Source organism: Dasypus novemcinctus, chromosome 9 (assembly GCF_030445035.2).
Source record: "Dasypus novemcinctus isolate mDasNov1 chromosome 9, mDasNov1.1.hap2, whole genome shotgun sequence".
In the NCBI taxonomy this organism is placed as follows: domain Eukaryota; kingdom Metazoa; phylum Chordata; class Mammalia; order Cingulata; family Dasypodidae; genus Dasypus; species Dasypus novemcinctus.
The window spans coordinates 97112496-97129779 of record NC_080681.1 but is presented as its reverse complement, the minus strand read 5'-3'; the positions used below and the strand labels follow the sequence as shown (position 1 = coordinate 97129779).

The window sequence follows — 17284 nt, the reverse complement described above, 5'->3', positions numbered from 1 at the left end:
TTTTCAGGTCCCCAGGTAAAGCACCAGGACTCGAAGCACCAGTGGATCCCATGCCGATCTCGGCCGCAAGCTGGACTAGAACCAGAGCGTGTGCCTAGCGGGAAGAAGCCTGGCTCCTCCCGCTCTCTGCTGTGCAAGCATTCAAGGCTCTTTAAAGGGGGAGCAGGGTGGGCTGGGGGGAGATGGAGGCACAGGGGAGAAAGGAGGCAGGAGGGTCGTCGCCCCAAAGTTAGACTGTGAAGGTTAACTCCAAATGGGAGCATACCTAGTCACAGGACAGCTATTCACCGAGATGCCCAGACAAAGACGTTAGGTCCCAGTACTGAACCGCAGCACCCATAAGGCCCACGAAATTATATATATGACTTTTAAATGAATTTTTTATTCTAGAATAATTTTAGATTTACAGAACAGTTGCAATGACAGTACAGAGAGTTCCCATATACCCCACATCCACTTTCATTTTCCCCTAATGTTATTATCTTACATAATCACAATGGAAAACAAAACAAAACCAAAAAAAACCAACATTGGTACATCACTATGAGCTAAACCAGGTTTTATTTGAATTCTATTACTTTTTCCATTAGTACTTACTTTCTGTTCCAGGTCCGACCCAGGATACCACACTGCATTTCGCCAGCATGCTCCAAGGGTTCCCTTTTTGTCTTTCCTTGTTTTTCATGACCTTGACAGTTTTGAGGAGTCTTGGTGTTCTGTAGAATGCCCTTCAGTTTGAGTTGTCTGATGATTTTCTCTGGGGTTATGGGCTTTGGAAAAAATATCTTGGATGAGAAGTTCCCTTGCATCACACCCTATCAGGAGACCCACGATGTCCTGCTACTGGCCTTGACCACTGGGTAAGGTGCCGTCTGTCAGGTTCCTCCGCAGTAAAGGGACTAACTATTTTTTCCCATCCTCGACTCTTATAATTTAGAAGCAAGTCATTGAGTACAGCTCACACTAAAGGGAGGGCAGGTAATTAAGCTCCACCTCCTAGATGGGGGCGTTTCTACATATAATATTTGGACTTCTACTGGAAGAGTTGTCTCTTCTCCCTCGTTCTTTCATGTATTCTATAATTATATCAGTATGGACTCATGGATATCTATTTTTCACTCTGGGTTATAACCCAATACTACGTTATTCATTTGGTTGCTCTGATTGTCCCGGTTTGACCATTGGGAGCTCTTTTGGCTCCTGTGGCCTCGTTGTAAAGCCCCCATCCTTTTGTTTCTGAGCATTCCCTCACTCTCTGGAACTATAAGATGCTCCAGGCTTATCTTTTCCCTGCCCTGGCCCTAGAATCAGTCATTTCTACAGGAAATAATCTATTTTTAAGCAAAACTTCCAATTATCTTGTTAATAGTCTAAATATATTGCACTACAGTTGTGCGTATGATGAAAAGAGGTAATCTGTTCAAGTATGATTTAACACACACCTTAACTTTCGTAGCCCTGCATTGACCGTTCTTTTTAAAATGTTTCAGGAACCTCAAAGCAAGGGGGATCCTGGTCCTGTCTCCACTTCCAAGAGGTCCTCATGGATGTAACCATCACCTCTACTCACTTTGTTACGGCTCAGGGGTCACCTGCCCACCCTTCCCCTCCCCAGCCTGGACTGCCCAAAGAAGGAAGAGGAGGCAAAGGCGACTCCAGAGGCCCTTCCCTCTCCAGCCTCCCTTGCTCCTGCAGGAAGTTTCCAGTCCTGGGACTCTGCAGACCTCACCCAGGCGGGCGGGGCCGCAGGCAGGAGGGCAGGCAGGCTCCAGGAAGGAAGTTGGCAACCCAGCCAGTTGGGATGGGCAGGCAAGACAGGAGGTGCGTCCTTAGACTTCAGAGGGCATTGGGGCCAACGTAGGCAAATCCAGCGGGAAGTAGAGCAGGGATTTCCCGGAGCAGCTGTGGGTTCTGCAGAAGAGACCCAGCTTCTCTGGAAGGAGCTGCCTTCCCGAGCCGGAAGAGAGTGAGACCGTGGTTCACCCTGCGAGGGCAGGGAGTTGCTGACTCATCGCTGGGTCCCGCCGCCTCCAGGGCCTGGGAACACGGGCGGAATCCCAGCCCTGTCCTGCCTGCGAGGAGGACCTAGGCTGGCAGTTAGAATACGGCACGTAGGAATGGAGGCAGGGCGCTGTGGCAACGCTGAGGAGGAAGCGACTCACCATCTAAGAAGTCTCCGCAGGCCTCTTGGAGGGGTTGACATCATCAAAACCATGAATGGAATTGGCCAGGCAGGAGTAGGGGGGGAAGGAGAGGAGAGCAGTTCTAGCAGAGGAAAAAGCAGGCGCAAAGGCACAGCAAAATCCGGGAGGCCCCTGGCATAGTGCCAGCCGCCTAGGGACCACGCTGTCAATGTGAGGTATTATTACTGTGGTTGATTAATCGTTATTATGATTAACCTGAACACACTACTTAATACATTTACTATCTTCAAGGCGGTTCCTGTAATGAATATAGGCTTAATGTCACTGAGCTCTTCTCATTTATAAAAGGGACTGCCATGCAGATTAGAGACCCAGGGTGGACAGGGCTTAGCGGGAGCGTTGTGACGTGTGTGACGTGCGACGTGCGGTGTGTGTGAAGGGCCCAGCATTGTGCATGGGCCCGCCTGTGGTAGGGGCTTGTGTTTCCTCTCAACTCGGCCTGCCTGCCCCTGGAGCTGCTGTGCCTGGACCAGGCAATAAAACAGGAACCTGGCCAGGCCGGGGAGAGCCTCCTCTGGTCCTCTTGGGGGTCCTTCCTGGGGTCCCCTGTGGCCTCTCGGAACAAGGGGGTGTAGACCTGGAGAAGGCTTGCCTTGGACACAGCTGTGTGACTTCCAGCGCCACCAGATCCATGACCCTGGGCAAGTCTCTTCACCTTTCTGAATCTCTGCGCCTCAGTTTCCTCAACTCTACGAGTTGCATTATGACACATATAAGACTAACCAAAGCCCACTCTTGGAAATATAAAAAAAAAGAAAATCTAGAAATGTCTCAAACATCCAAAAACAGGATGATAAGTAGTCATAAAATGGAATACTATACAGTAGTCAAATAAATGAATTACAGCTACATAGAAAACAGAGGATTTTTTAAAAAACAATATGTGAAAAAAGGAAGTCACAGAACTACAAAATGAATCCTTTTATATAAGCCAAAAAGTAAATAAAAAGGAAAACTAAACTCTTATTTAGGAATCCATTCAGAGGTGATAAAACTAAAAGAAAATCAAGGGACTGATTTGCACAATTAAAACGAAATTCAGGAAAGTAGCTCTTGAGGACTAGGGGGAGGAGACTGAATGGGGGATGGTGCCCAGAAGCCCTCCACCGGCCTGGTTCCCGTATACTTTTTTAAAGTTAGGTGATGGGCACATGGATGTTTTATTATTATGACTGTAATTCCTTAAGCTGTATGTATATACTTGTATAGGTGGTGCCTTATTTACAATTTAAATAAATGTGATTGGAATACGAATGCATATGCCTGTATTTAGGCAGAAATCCTGCATGGAAAGTCCTGGCACATGGTAAGAACTCAGTTTTAAGGGCTTTGGCTCTCTGGGCCTCAGTTGCCCCATCTGCAAAGTGAGCTGGTAGCACTGCAAAAGCTTTACTCCTCTAGCTTGGGGGTTCACACACAAAGCCTCCCGACGGCAGGTGCCAGGCCCTCCCCTCCCACCAGAAGAGTCTGCCCTCTGTCCCACCTCACTGATGGTTACAAAAGTGGCCAAAGTGGCAACTGGTGTACTGGACTAGGAACTCCTGATTCCAGTTCTGACTCTTTCTAGCTGGGGCAACGTAGCCTTTCCTGAATGTGTTGTCTCATCAGTAAAATGGTTCTAATAATGTCTGTCTCCCTCACGTAAGCACATGGGTGGATACTGTAAGGCACTGGGCTCATGTCAGGAGTCGTGCCTGATTTACCTGGAACCTAAGGTGATTGGTGTGGTCTCCGGGGGGGAGGGGGGCAGGGTCTGAGTTTTGTAGCTAGTTTTGTAGTAGTGTAGTAGTATTCTGTGAACACTCACCTGGTGCTGGTGTAAAATGTACCTACCTTTGCTTGGCTTTCTGCCTCAGTTACAATGTACCTGCTGGCTGCACCTGCCTTTCTATTCCAGTACTTATTTCAGAAAAAGTCTACCTGACCCTGGGTGTGGCTCCACCTCTGGGTACCCTGTTTCAGTCAGGGTGTGCCTGTGGTGTGTTCCTGTCTCAATCTGAAAAGTCAGGGTGTATCTGTTTTTATAACAAGGGCCTTACCTCCTGCAATGGGTGGACCTACCTATGTACCTGATTCACCTACTGTGTACCTGACTGTACCTTCGTCTACGGAGGTGTAACTAAGTATACTTCTCTCAGTCGGGGTGAACCTGCCAAGTGTTCCGAGATTGGAGTAGATATGGCTGGACCTCTTTGTATGGCTGTACGCACCTTGATCAGTCCGGACCTGACTCTGTGTACCTGGCTCAGCCTGTGTTTACCTCACGCCTATGGGCCGTGCACTGCTTCCCTTCTAGTCTCATCACCCTGGGGCTCCGGCCCAGAGCCCCCTGCGCCTCGAGCATCCGCCCCCCCCACTCCCCGCCCCGCAGCGTCCCCCCAGCCCCGGCCCACCCCACCCCCCACCCCGCCGCTCTGGCCGGGCTCGCGGCGCCGCCTGGCGCACTCCCCTCGCGGGGGCGGGGCGGCGCGGGGGGCGGAGCAGGAAGGGGCGGCGGCCGCTCCGCCCCCTCCCGCCCGTCGTCTCCCCCGACCGGCTCTCGCCTCCTGTGCCCGGCTTCCGCGTCACCGACCTTAACGCCACCTGCCCGCCCACCCTTCTCTATAAAGGCGCTGCCGGCTTGGTCCCCGGGACTCGGCCCCATGGAGACGCCGCTGGCCGCGGCGGGCGCACGGCGGGGTGAGGCGCGCGCGGCGGGGAGGGGGCGCGGGCCTCGGGGTCGGCTCCGAGGCAGGGACGTGGAGAGGGCTCCGGCTGGGTCCCCTCGGAGGGGAAAGGACGTGGGGCCGCTCACAGCCCTGCCCCGGGCTCGCCATTCCTCAGGACCCCCTCCAACTTAGCCCAAGTTGGGGGAGCCCGGGGTCGGGGAGCCAGGTCCGGGTGGGCGAGCCGAGGAGCGCGGGTGTCCCGGCCGGATATGCGGCCGTGTCGCCGGCGCCGGCAGCCGACTAGAGTTTCCCAGCAACTTTTCGCCCTGGTGCGGCGCCCCAGAAACTTCCGTCCCCGGGCCGCGGAGTCCGGCCGCGCGCCCTGCGGGCACTACGCAGTTGGCTCGCAGCGGGGCGGGTGGGCGGGGGCGGAGGCGGCGGCGGGGAAGCCCCGGGACTCCGCGCGCACCTCCAACCCCGGCTTTCCAGCCGAAAGCCCCGCCCCGCAGCTGTGGGGGGCGCGGCGAGGTCCTCCGAGGCCCCCGCGGCCTTCTGGGTCCCTGGGTTGGCGCGGGGGTGGGGTGGGAGGTGGAGTTAGAATGCCTAAATTCAGATCCTCGGGCCACAAGTCGACAGCTGTTTGGCGATGAGGAAGTTCTTCCTGTCTCTGCCTCAGTTTCCTCTTTTTTTGTAATGGGAATGGCAATCCCTAGAGGGGAGAGCTCTTGAGGGGACCACCCGAGGTAGCAGCCGAAGATGGCCCTGCACAGTGCCACCAGGGGGTGCTGGGTGGCAGGGGCAGGAGAGGGCCCCTCTTCCCATCCCTTACCCTTGTGGTCCTCCCACAGGAGCTTCCACCGGAGCCTGAGCTATGAGTGCCCCCTGTGGAGAGAGGCCTGTCCAGGCAGCCAGCCCCATCATGAGTCTGTGGGAACATGGGGACAGCCACAGCTGGCAGGGTCCTCCCGAACCAGCCGCCGAGGAGGCCTCGGCTGCAGAGCTGCAGATGAAGGTGGATTTCTTCCGGAAGCTGGGCTACTCGTCCGCTGAGATCCACGGCGTCCTGCAGAAGCTGGGGGTCCAGGCGGACACCAACACGGTGCTGGGCGAGCTGGTGAAGCACGGCTCGGCCGCCGAGCGGGAACGCCAGGCCCTGCCGGATCCCTGCCCGCCGGTGCCCCTGATTCCGCGGGGTGGCGGCGCCCCCAAGGCTCCCACCCTGGAGACCAAGCCCCCTGAGGAAGAAAAGGAGGGCAGCGACTTGAGGCCCGTGGTCATCGATGGGAGTAATGTGGCCATGAGGTAAGTGTCACTTCTGTGACCGAGGCTCATGGCCAGTTGCCAGGCACGGTGACCACGTGTCTCTGTGGCCTGGTAGAGAGACCTCCAGGTTGGGGCTGATCTCCCTTCTCCGGGGCCCTGCGTTGTGCCGCTCGGCTCTCGAGGTGGGTTGGGGGATGTGTCACAGAGGAGCAGAGGCTTGTCCACGGTCTCTCTGCTGCTGAGTGGTGGCCTTGAACCCAGGTCTCGCTGTCTCCAGAGGTCGCCTGGTGCCCCCACTCTGAGTCTCACGGCTGCTGCCGTGATGGGAGGCGGCGTGATCTAGCCAGGTAGACTGTGGCTCCTGTCCTGGGCCACCTGGGCTTGAATCCCAGCTCCTTGGTGTCGGAACCAGTCACATAGCCCTCCAGGCCTCGTCTCCTCTGTGAGAGAAGAGCACCAGCCACTTCTCAGGTAGCTGCTGTGAGCAGTGGAGGCACAGAGCCTGGCGATAAGCGAGTTGTGTCAGCCACGCGAGCGGCTGTGGTCATTTGGGTGCTGGAGCTTCCGAGGCCCCCGTGTAAGCAGGCCCAGTGGCTGTGCCTTCGTGGCTGTGACTGGGAGTGACCTCGAGTCCCAGTCTGGCTTTCTCGCTGGGGGGTGTGGGTGGGTGCTCCGCCTTCAAGGGAGCTGTGACTTGGGTCCTTCTGATTCAGCTAGAGCTGCCCGGGCTGGGCTAGGCTCTGCAGGGCGCCCCAGGCCAGTGCCAGGGCTCGGGCCCCCAGCCTGCCCCCCACACAGGCCGTCACAGGGAACAGGCTGGGCTGGGGGCAGAGGGTGAGGCACCGCCAGCCCCAGGGAGCACAGACTTCTCCCTTTGCTCTAGCCCCCGCCCTCTGGCCCTGCTTTCTCCTGGTTCCCTTTGTGGCCCACCTGTGAGTCAGGGCTGGGTGGATCTCTCCCAAGGAAAAGTTCCTGTTGGGGTGGACTGGGAGACCCCAGCCTTTGGGGTGGGGGGCAGGGGAGGGCCCCTTCCCTCTGGGATCTCGCAGCTGGGCTGCCCGAGGTGGACATAACGGGCCCCTCCCACTCCCGGCCCTGCTGGGGCAAGTCTGCTTTCTGGCTGGCCCTAGCCCTGCAGTCTTGCTGCTGAGCACTTCTATTGCCATCCAGATCAGTCTTCCCATCTCTGAAATGGGCCGAACCTGGAAGGATGTTGAGAAAAACTGGCTCCTCTATGCCAGAGGGCAGCTGATCACAGCCCAGGCTTTGAGAGGTTAGGGGTCCCTTTTCAGGCTCCAGCAGTGTGTGACCGGTAAGGGACTGGGACAGGCTCCTTTGGGCGCCCCGGGCAGGGAGTGGTGGAACTCTTGGGGCCGCCATGGCCATGTGCTGCGTGTGTTTGTATCCTGGCAGAAGGAGGAGGGGCCTGGGAGGGAGGAGGGGCGGGTGGTGGAGGGAGGAGTACAGGGGAACAGGTGCCCCAAGAGGCAGAGCCGCCGGGGGTTTCTAAGCTAGGGCAGTGGCAGGAGGGGAATTCCAGCCTCAAACTTCCTGTCTCAGCTGCTATTGGGTTCCTGCCCCGCTGCCCCCTCCCCCCCAAGGGCAGGCGGGCCAGCCCCCCCCCCCTATGCAAATTGTGGGGAAATTCACCTTCTGTTTCCTTCTAAGGGAATTTTTCTCCACTTGCCAGGCCTAGCCAGGGCAAAGCTTCACCTGGAGAGCCTGGCCCGCCCGGCCTGCCCTCCGTCCTGGGGCTGGCCCGTCGAGCTCCTCTCCCACGCTCCTCAGTGTGCGTGCTGGCCGGGCTAGGGGTCCTGACTTGCTGGGAAAGCAGGGTGCCTGGTTTCCCTCTGCGAGCGGGGCTTCCTCCGCCCCTCAGCCCGAGGCACTAAAGCGGTAGGAAGGTGCTGCAGGCCTGGGAGGGCAGTGTCCAGGCTCGACTGAGGAACTAGAGCATGTTTTCCATTTCTCCCAAAATAGCACTCTGCAAAAGCTAAAGGTTGATGAAGCCTCTAGTATTGTCCAGGGAAACAGGTAAACTCAGGCTGTTGCTAGAAGAAAATACTGGTTGAATCTCTTTGGGAAGAAATGTGGTGGTATCTATAAACATATATAATATACATAACCTTGACTCAATAATTCTCCTTCTAGGAATGTAGCCTATAGAGAAGGTACCGTTTACAAAGAAATTAATTGGAGCATTGTTTGTTATAGTAAAGAAAATAAAATCACTCTGATTAAAGAATATCCATCCATAAGCTGCTTGTTAAATTATGATAATTCTATATAAAGAAATATTTATGCAGTTGTTAAAAATGAGGTAAATCTTGGAGAGAGCTTGTAGCTTAGTGGTTGAGTGCCACCTTCCCATGTATGAGGTCCTGGGTTCAATTCCCGGTACCCCCTTAAAAAAAAAAAGGGTACATCTATGTTAAGTCTATATTATCTATTTACATATATAGATCTCTGTGGGAAAATATGCATTAAAATCTTTTGCAGGTTTATAGGAAAAACCTCTTTGAATTTGCAGAGTAGAGCTGAGTTAGGGAGAAGTGAAAACTTTATGCCCTTATATTGTTTGTTTTTTAAAAAAGCAAACAAACCAGGTGTATATATTACTTCTATTTAAAAAAAAAAAAGAAAAAGTCTTGGAGAAGGCCTAGTCTGTAAATAAAGAATAATTCAGTGATACCCCCACCCCCCACAAAAGGTTTTAAAAAAAGAGTAGAGCTCTGCCTGCTGAGGGAACACTGCTGGGGCTGGGGCTGCTGACAACAGGCTTGTCCCCAACCAAGGTTTGTGGTGCCCGGAAGCAGTACCCTGCCCTGGAGGCCTGGCAGGTGGGTGCATGTGCAGATTGAATACCTGAGGTGGGCAGCGTGAGCCAGGCCAGAGGTGACTACACCCTCACAGCCTGGGGGGAGACAGAGAAGACCTAGGGAAGGGGTCCCAGGATGGGGGGAGTGCCAGGCATCGTGAGGAAACAGACCAATGACCTGACCCATCCCAGCAGGTCAGGGAAGGCTCTCAGAGGCGGTGACACACCACTGGGCTCCTGCAGGAGGAGCAGGAGTTTGGGAGAAGCAGCCCTTCTGTTTCCAGCCTGCCTGTCCCTCTTGATACTCATGCTCTTGTTCACACTCAAATCTGGGAGCTCTTTTCTCCCAAATAAACTTCAGGTTTTGCTATTAGGAACAGAAAGGCAACCTAGTGGCCCCAGACTCGGGTTCAGGTGCTAAGTCTTCTTACCACCAGCCAGGTAACCTTGGACAGGTCACGGCACCTTGGTGGAGTCCTTGTATGGGTGAGCCCAGGAGGTCCGTGATGCGCCTGACCTCCAGGAGACACTCGGTGCGCGTTAATTCCCTCCTCCTTCCCCGGGCGCAGGTTTGGTACCTGGAAGGGTACCTGTCTGAGCAGCCGCACCTGTAGTGCATCTCAGCTCCACCTTTACTGGCCTGAGACCTGGAAACTAAGTTACCCTCCCTGGGCTATACTTTTCTCATCTGAAAAAAAGGAAGAGGGGGCGATAATGACAGCCCCCTCCTTATAGCTTACTGAAGACTAAGCCTCGAGCCTGGCTCGCAGCTCTCAGTAAAGGTAAAGTTTTATTAAAAGCAGGACTGACAGCCAGGGAAGAGCTGCTGCCTGATGGCTGGACTTTGCCTCCCGTAATTGACAAAGACCTTCAGACCCTGGAGCCCCAACCTCACCCCCAAACAGCCTCCGTGCCCCCCAGCTGCCCCGCCTTCCTCTCTCACAGGATGTGGTCGGTCGTGGACTTGCCTCTTTTGCGTAACGCTTATTCTCTTTTATTTGCCAAAAGTGAGTCTGAGTTGTTCACCGAGGGGGCAGAGAGGGCCTGGGGGGAGCGAGGAGCCGCAGCCTGGTCCAAAGGGCCCTTCCATGCCACCCACTATGACCTGGGAGCCCCAAGCCCCCTGGCCCCTCCCACCCTCAACTCCCAGGAAATCCAGATCCGAAAGTCCTGCGACCGCCTTTTGCCTCAAGCAAACCGGAAGGCTTTCCCCCTGACACTAGCCCTTCCTAAGGAAGATGCAGGCGACTGTGCCCGTGTTTCAGATAGAGGAACAGAACCAGAGGAACCCCAGAGCCCAGCCAGATCTGGGGGCGCAGGGGCGGGGGGCAGCCGGCCAAGGCAAGGGCTGCCCCGTTCCCCGCTTTCCTTGCCAGCAGTCTTCCCTGCTCCAGCTTCCCCACCCCGCGTCTTCCTGACCGCCCCCACCCCCGCCACAGCCTCCCTGGGAGGGGGAAGGAGAGCGCCGCGTCTCAAGGGGCATGGCCAGGGCATTTGGGGGAATTGGCGGTCTTGGGAGGAAAAGCAGTTTCCTTTCACTTTCAAAGTGAACTGCTCCGAAGAGCCGCCTCCACCCTGGTCCCGTGTTTAGGGTCAGAATCACCGGCCCCTCACCCGTGGCCTGAGGACTGAACTTTAATCCGGAACAAGCTGGTTTCTCTTCACTTAGCCAGAGCTGGTGCTCCCCCCGCCCCCACCCCGCGCTGCCGCGAGGAGGGCTGGTGACTCAGGTGGCGCGCGTGTCCCTGTGGTCCCGGCAGCTGCCCGGGTGGGGCAGGAACCAGAACTCTCCTGGCGCCTCGCCCCCACCCCCAGGTGTGTTGCAAGTGCTGGCCCTCCCCGCGCAGTGGGGAGCGGGTGCTGCCGGATTCCTGGGTGTTTCCTCACTTTCAGGAGATGAACCTCAGGGAAAATCCCTGGCCGGGCCATCCCAGGCGCTGCGGGAAAGGGTCAGGGAAGGGAGGCCGCGGGGCTGCCACAGCCGGAGGCCGGGGGCTGAGCCCACCGCCCCCTGGCCACCGCGGGGAGGCGGAAGAGCGACCCGCCCCCTCCAGCCAGCCTGGGGACCGAAGGCTGGCCGCCCTGGCTGGCTGACCCTGTCTCTCCTCTCCCTCCAGCCACGGCAACAAAGAGGTCTTCTCCTGCCAGGGCATCCTGCTGGCCGTGAACTGGTTTCTGGAGCGGGGCCACACGGACATCACGGTGTTTGTGCCCTTGTGGAGGAAGGAGCAGCCGCGGACCGATGTGCCCATCACAGGTGAGTGCCGCCTCTGGGGGCAGCATGGCCTCGCCACCCTGGCGGTCCGCAAGAGAGACTGGCAACTTCTCGGCCTCTCCTCTTCTTCCTCAGCAGCCCTGCCTTCTGCCTCCAGACCGGGGCCCTGCCCTCGTCCTCAGGGTGGGTGACTTTTCCAGCATCCCCAGAGGCAGGGCAGTGTAGTGGCTGAGCCTCTGGGCCTGCGGCGGCGACTCTCAGAGTTTGAGTCCTGGCTCTGTCCCTTTCTGGCTCTGTGTCCCTGGGCAAGTGACTGAGCCATTTGCTCCTCATCTGTAAAACGGTGGCGGTAATGGCACGGTGGGGATGACACGAGTTACTGCTCAGTGCTGAGCAGAGCGCTTGGCACGGGTGTAAACTGCCTCGTTCTTCCAGCAAGGACCCCCTGACCCCTGGGAGCAAGACAGATGTGGGGGCACTTGGGCTGGGCCTGCCACTCGCGGTCGCGTCACCCCTTTCTTGTGGGGTGTAGTCACCTCTTCCGAGCTAGGCAGGGGATGGAGCCAAGGCACTTCTCCGGCCACCCCAGCTCAAAATGGGGTTCCTGGAGGCAGCCCTGGGCTGGATAAAAGCAGAAACCCAGACCACATCTGGCTGAGCAGCCCTGAGTCCAGTAGGAAAAACGGGGCAGGTGCAGCTCTATTCCTGAGAGCCGCGAGCGGCAGGTCCAGCCCGGAGCTGTCCTTGGTTTTCAGCCAGGCCCTGTGGTCGGCGTGGCTGGGGCAGCCGTGGCCTCGGCAGCCCTCCTCCCGCCCTCGTGAGCGTGGAGGGAGGTCAGGGACCCTGCAGTCCTCCCTCTGGGCGCCAGGCTGGGAGCTGACCCTCCACCCCCCACCTCCTCCCAGACCAGCACATCCTGCGGGAGCTGGAGAAGAAGAAGATCCTGGTGTTCACGCCGTCGCGGCGAGTGGGCGGCAAGCGCGTCGTGTGCTACGACGACCGCTTCATCGTGAAGCTGGCCTTCGAGTCCGACGGGGTCGTGGTCTCCAACGACACCTACCGGGACCTCCAGAGCGAGCGGCTGGAGTGGAAGCGCTTCATCGAGGAGCGGCTGCTCATGTATTCCTTCGTCAACGACAAGTATGTCCCCGCACCGCCACCACGGGAGGACTGGCCCGGAGGGGAGCGGCACGCCCTCTGGCCGTGGGGGCAGTGGCCTTGGGGGTCCATCTCCGCAGCGTGAGCGGGGTCGGGGGGACCGGCTGGACAGGGGGCTTTTTAATATGGAGGATCGAGCAGGAGGATTCGTGGCAGCTGAGGCCGGGGGGCAGCCTCCCCACCGCCTCCCAGAGCTCCCAGCATGAGAGTTGCCCTGAAGGTGCCCAAGGGCTGTGGCCCTCTTGACCGGGCGACCCTCCTTTCCTACCTTGGAGGGATCCCACCGAGAGCGCAGGACTGTTCCGGGGATCGTGGAGGGCAGCCACAGGTTTTAGGAGCTGCTCCCTGTTCTTCTGATCGGAGGTCCCCCCACGTGTCTCCCACCTCCTGAGAGCTGTGATCTCCCTCTGCAGGTTCATGCCTCCTGATGACCCCTTGGGCCGGCATGGGCCCAGCCTGGACAACTTCCTGCGTAAGAAGCCACTCGCCTCCGAGCAGAGGAAGCAGCCGTGTCCGTACGGTAAGGCCCAGCCCTGCCCTCCATGGCCCTCCTCACCCCTCTTCCCCTCTCACGTGTCTGCCTGTGCCCCCGAGTTCTTTTCCTTGGGACCACCTGAACCCCAAGTTTTCCATGCCACCCCCTTCCCCTACTGCTTCTGAAGCTGAGCCCCCCTTATTTTCCCTCCCAGGAAGGAAATGCACCTATGGAATCAAGTGCCGGTTCTTCCACCCAGAGCGGCCAAGCCGCCCCCAGCGCTCCGTGGCCGATGAGCTCCGTGCCAACGCCCGCCTCTCGCCCCCCAGGGCCCCCGGCAAGGACAAGGGTGGCCGGGGACCTTCGTCCTCGCCTCAGCCTGGCTCTCTGGCCACAGAGGGTGAGGCGTGCAGCCTGGAGGGGAAGAGCCTGGGGGCTCGGGCCTCCCCGGGGCCCCGCCAGGAGGGCCTGACGCAGACCCTTGCGCCCGCAGGCAGGAGCCTCGCCCCCAGCGGCGGCGGCGGCAGCTTCGGGCCTGCGGACTGGTTCCCGCAGCCCCTGGACTCGCTGCCCTACACCTCCCAGGACTGCCTCGACTCGGGCATCGGCTCCCTGGAGAGCCAGATGTCCGAACTGTGGGGCGTTCGGGGAGGAGGCCCCGGCGAGCCGGGCCCACCCCGGGGGCCTTACGCTGGTTATGCTCCCTATGGTCCTGAGCTCCCAGCCACTCCGGCCTTCTCTGCCTTCGGGCGCGCTCTGGGTGCTGGCCACTTCAGCGTCCCTGCTGACTACGCACCCCCGCCACCTGCCTACCCACCTCGAGACTACTGGTCAGAGCCGTACCAGCTGCCCCCACCCACCCCAGTCCTCCCGGAGCCCCAGGTGCAGAGCCCGGGGCCCGAGCGGGGCCCGTGGGCCGGGGCGGGCGGCCTCGCCAAGGAGCGGGCCAGCGTGTACACCAAGCTGTGCGGCGTCTTCCCCCCGCACCTGGTGGAGGCTGTGATGGGGCGCCACCCGCAGCTCCTCGACCCCCAGAAGCTGGCTGCCAAGATCCTCTCCTACAAGTCCCAGCACCTCAGTGGGTAGGCCAGCCCTGGAGCATACAGGGGCAGCGTCCGCAGCCTCCGAGAGCTGCCAGGCAGCTTCGGGCCACTGAGCGGCCCTTTCCCACCCTGAGGCCCGCGGTGGCAGCTGGGCAAAGAGAGGACTGAAGTGGGGGAGGGAGCCCACAAACCAAAGATCCTGTAGGATTGGTTCTGGCCCACATGGCACCTCTATCCGTCTGCCCGAGTGGATCAGAAGTGATCACCCTGTTGATGCACATTGTATCTCTGTAGTTTTAAGGCGACGCTGCCGGTAACGGCCGTCGGTCCATGGCTGAGGCCCAAACCCTCTTTTCTCTCGGAGGACGGGGAGGGAGGCAGGGGAGCAGAGACTTGGGTTGGGGGCCCTGTGTATGGCCCCTCCCTCCGCCCCGTCCCTGGGATGCCGGCCTTGGCTGGCCAGTTGGGCACCATGTGCCTGCCCTCCAAGGGCCCCTCCTCAAAGCCAATGAGGCCTCATCCGTGCTCTCGCTGGGCCCGAGGCTTCATGTTAGTAAGCAAAATGCTTCTTAATAACCCACCTCCTGCCTCACTCTGTTGGCATAATCCATCGCCCCTGTTGGGGGTGGCCGTCTGCCCTCACCCCCATTTCCCACCCCTTCCTCTACTCAGTCATCTCGTCCTGCACAAGGGCTAGGGGACTGTGTGTATTTGTATATACAGGTATATTGTATTTCAAGTGGAAAGTCTGTACCTCCTGTAACACCATCAATAAAGTCAATGATGAGCTCTTTTGAGCAATGACTTGTCTTTGTTGCATTTGGGGCTCAAGCTGGCCTTTGGGTGATGGAAGCCCAGCAGGTGTGTGCCACCGGCCCACCTTCCACCTTGGGCAAGCAGCCCCTGGCTGGCTCTCTGACCCTTTTTCTGGAGTCCTCAGTCCTGAAGGGCAGAGGCATCTCTCTCGATTGTTGGGTGAGGAGGACATGGTGCAGAAGGGCTTGGCATCCTGGGGCTGGCATGGGGAGGGGGTGGAAGTGGGGGAGGGCGATGGGTCTCTTCCCTCTTTCTGTGCTGTGACAAGAGCGGAGAATGGGAAACCACCTGACGGAGAAGGCGGCTTCCAAGGGACGTTGGAGTGTGTGGAGGAGCTTTGGGGCACTCAGCTGTTGCCGGCACTCCCAGACGCTGTGTTCTAGACCCAGGCTCACAGAGCAGGGCAGGAGCAGCCTGGAGAGGTCACGCCAGGGCCATGGACAGCCACAGGAGGAGGCAGGGTGACTTCTGAGCAAGAGGTTAGCATCCTGACCCCAAATGCAAGAACTAGCTCTGCTGCTCTGTCATGTCACTTGGGGCAAGTGAGCACTCCTGCTGGCCTCAGAGCTTTCATCCATGAAACGGTGATAATACCAGCACCCAGACACTGGGTGGTTGTCAGGATGCTGCACTGCTTCCCAATGCCTGGCACACGGCGAGTGCCCGGGGGTGGCTGGTGTCACTCGCTGAGCCTGGGTCCAAAGGGCTCCTCCTTCCAACCTCCGCACCTTCTCTGACTCAAGAAGGAAAGAGACCAGGCAGGAAGGTAGTTCTTTCTTTTTAGCAGAGGGAATAATGGGGCGTGAATGTCAAATCATTTAACCAAAAGGTTGGGTAGTCAGATGAGCCCCACACAAGCACCATCAGCAGGGGAAAATGAAAAATATATAGTTTAAAGAGTTAACTCTGAACATCTCACCTAATTTGTACTTAGTCGGTAAAGCTTTTATAGTATTTTTTTTTAGAAACTGCTTTACCGCAGAGCAGCTGTGCAGCGTGTTGGAGAAAATGCCACATTGGCAAATCCCCTGCGCACGAGGCCCCTACCTTGCTCCTCACCCTGAACATTGTCTAGAAGCCTGCACTTCAGGCAGCAATCAATGTGCAGTACAGAGGTAATTGCAGCAAACATCACCTCAAAGGCCCTCGCAAAACACTCCTCAAGGTGTCCTAGGCCTGTTGCTCCCACCCTCCTTGTGAGGCTTTGTCTGCACGAAGAAACGCTGCCTTATTTATGACATTATTTTCCCCATCAAGAACTGTGTTTGAGATTCAAGAGCCTAGCAATGAGGACAGATTGGGGCAGGGCCTCAAGTGCAGGTCCCCTGTCCCCACCAACCTGAGAGGAGAGGGCTGGAGACACTCGTTTGCGGGGACCCCCAGCCTCACATTTCACAGCCCTCTCAGGTTGCTAACAGGGTGGCGGAGGACTCCCTGCACAGGGTAGCCCCTCGGCAGCCCTCCTCTGCCTCTGCACACCACGCTGGAGCTTGGAGGCCACGAGGCCCCGGGGGTTGTCTGGAAGGAGCTGAGTAGGGAGCTCTCTCACCCCTCTTCTCATCCCACCAGCATGCTGGTGCTAGACTTGGGAGCTCACTTCGTTCTTGACCATAGCTGAATTCTTGGTTATTTGCTGCTTCTGTTTCCATGTGGGGGTGCAACAGGCCCAGACTGGCTGTGGCTAAGGTTGGAGGCCGTGTCTGGCCCTGCTGCTTTTTTGCCAGGTCCTGACAAGGGCAGGCCCAGGCTGGGGCTGGGCTCTGGGGCTGACTCAGTTCAGTCGCGCCCCCCCGTCAGCCTGAGCTTGCATCCTGTGTTTTCCCGGCAGGCTGGGCCTGCTTGGGCCAGGCCGGCCAGGCTTTGCAGCCTCCCCTGCAGACCTTTCTCAATGTGGCTTCCGGGCAGAACCACCAGAGGCTTCCAGGCTCAGTGCCCAGGCTGTTTCTTTTCTACGAGATGGGTTTTAATCCCACGGTTCGCCCCATCACCTCCTTCCCTACATCTTATGTAGGTGGCATCCAATCCTGGGCCTCAGTTTTCCCACTGAGAACAGTGATCTTTACCTCACTCTAGATTTGACAGGGGAATGTCTCCATTCATTTGGTGACAGCCTGAGAGTAAGATGGTCCAGGTTCAATCCCATCCGCTTGCTGCATAGCCCTGCAAAGTCACCTCCTCACGGGCTCAGAGCCCCAGCTTCCTTGCTTGCCTCACCAGGGCTCCTGGGGTGGAGGTCGTGAAGGAGGGTAGCAGGGGTGGAATGTGAATCCTGAGACTCAGGCCACGCAGGCACTGGAAGGGATCAAACTCTGGGTGGCTGCCTCCTTGCTCTTTCCTCCTCTTGTTTTCCTGGTTCCCGGGAACTGAGAAGCTGATGGGGAAACCAGCGAATATGCAAATCCCCGCGTTGTTGGGAAATGATCCTGTGGAGCTCACAAGGATGGCCTCCTGCCCATCCCTCCCCATCCCCCAAGTCCCCCCAGGCTCCTCACCCCCACCCCTCCCTATGACTCTTGCCAGCAGGTGCCTGACATGAGTTTTCTTCCAAGTCCTGTCTCCACATTAACCTCCCATGAGACCCAGACAGCAGAAGCCAGAACTACAGCTTCCCTGGCAAAGAACAGGCTCACAGCTGATGAAATAA

The 17284-nt window shown here is 57.9% G+C and overlaps 1 protein-coding gene and 1 long non-coding RNA gene across 2 annotated transcripts; both read left to right on the top strand.

Annotated features, from left to right (window-relative positions):
• Positions 1 to 207: 207 nt before the first annotated feature.
• Positions 208 to 3454, top strand: LOC131279794 (uncharacterized). The gene is made up of 2 exons (XR_009187249.1): positions 208 to 860; positions 1491 to 3454. It is a non-coding gene; the product is annotated as an uncharacterized lncRNA (long non-coding RNA).
• A 1300-nt stretch (positions 3455 to 4754) lies between these two features.
• Positions 4755 to 14621, top strand: ZC3H12A (zinc finger CCCH-type containing 12A). Its single transcript, XM_058303864.2, has 6 exons — positions 4755 to 4883; positions 5701 to 6154; positions 11051 to 11190; positions 12054 to 12288; positions 12720 to 12826; positions 12996 to 14621. Exons 2-6 carry the CDS (start codon positions 5724 to 5726, stop codon positions 13865 to 13867), a joined length of 1785 nt encoding a protein of 594 aa, XP_058159847.1. The 5' UTR covers positions 4755 to 4883; positions 5701 to 5723; the 3' UTR covers positions 13868 to 14621.
• Positions 14622 to 17284: the final 2663 nt, after the last annotated feature.

Coding starts and splice junctions, on each gene's coding strand:
- ZC3H12A (XM_058303864.2), top strand. CDS start 5,724: ATGAGTGCCCCCTGTGGAGAGAGGCCTGTCCAGGCAGCCAGCCCCATC. Junction 6,155..11,050: donor GGGAGTAATGTGGCCATGAG/GTAAGTGTCACT, acceptor CTCTCCCTCCAG/CCACGGCAACAAAGAGGTCT. Junction 12,289..12,719: donor TATTCCTTCGTCAACGACAA/GTATGTCCCCGC, acceptor CTCCCTCTGCAG/GTTCATGCCTCCTGATGACC.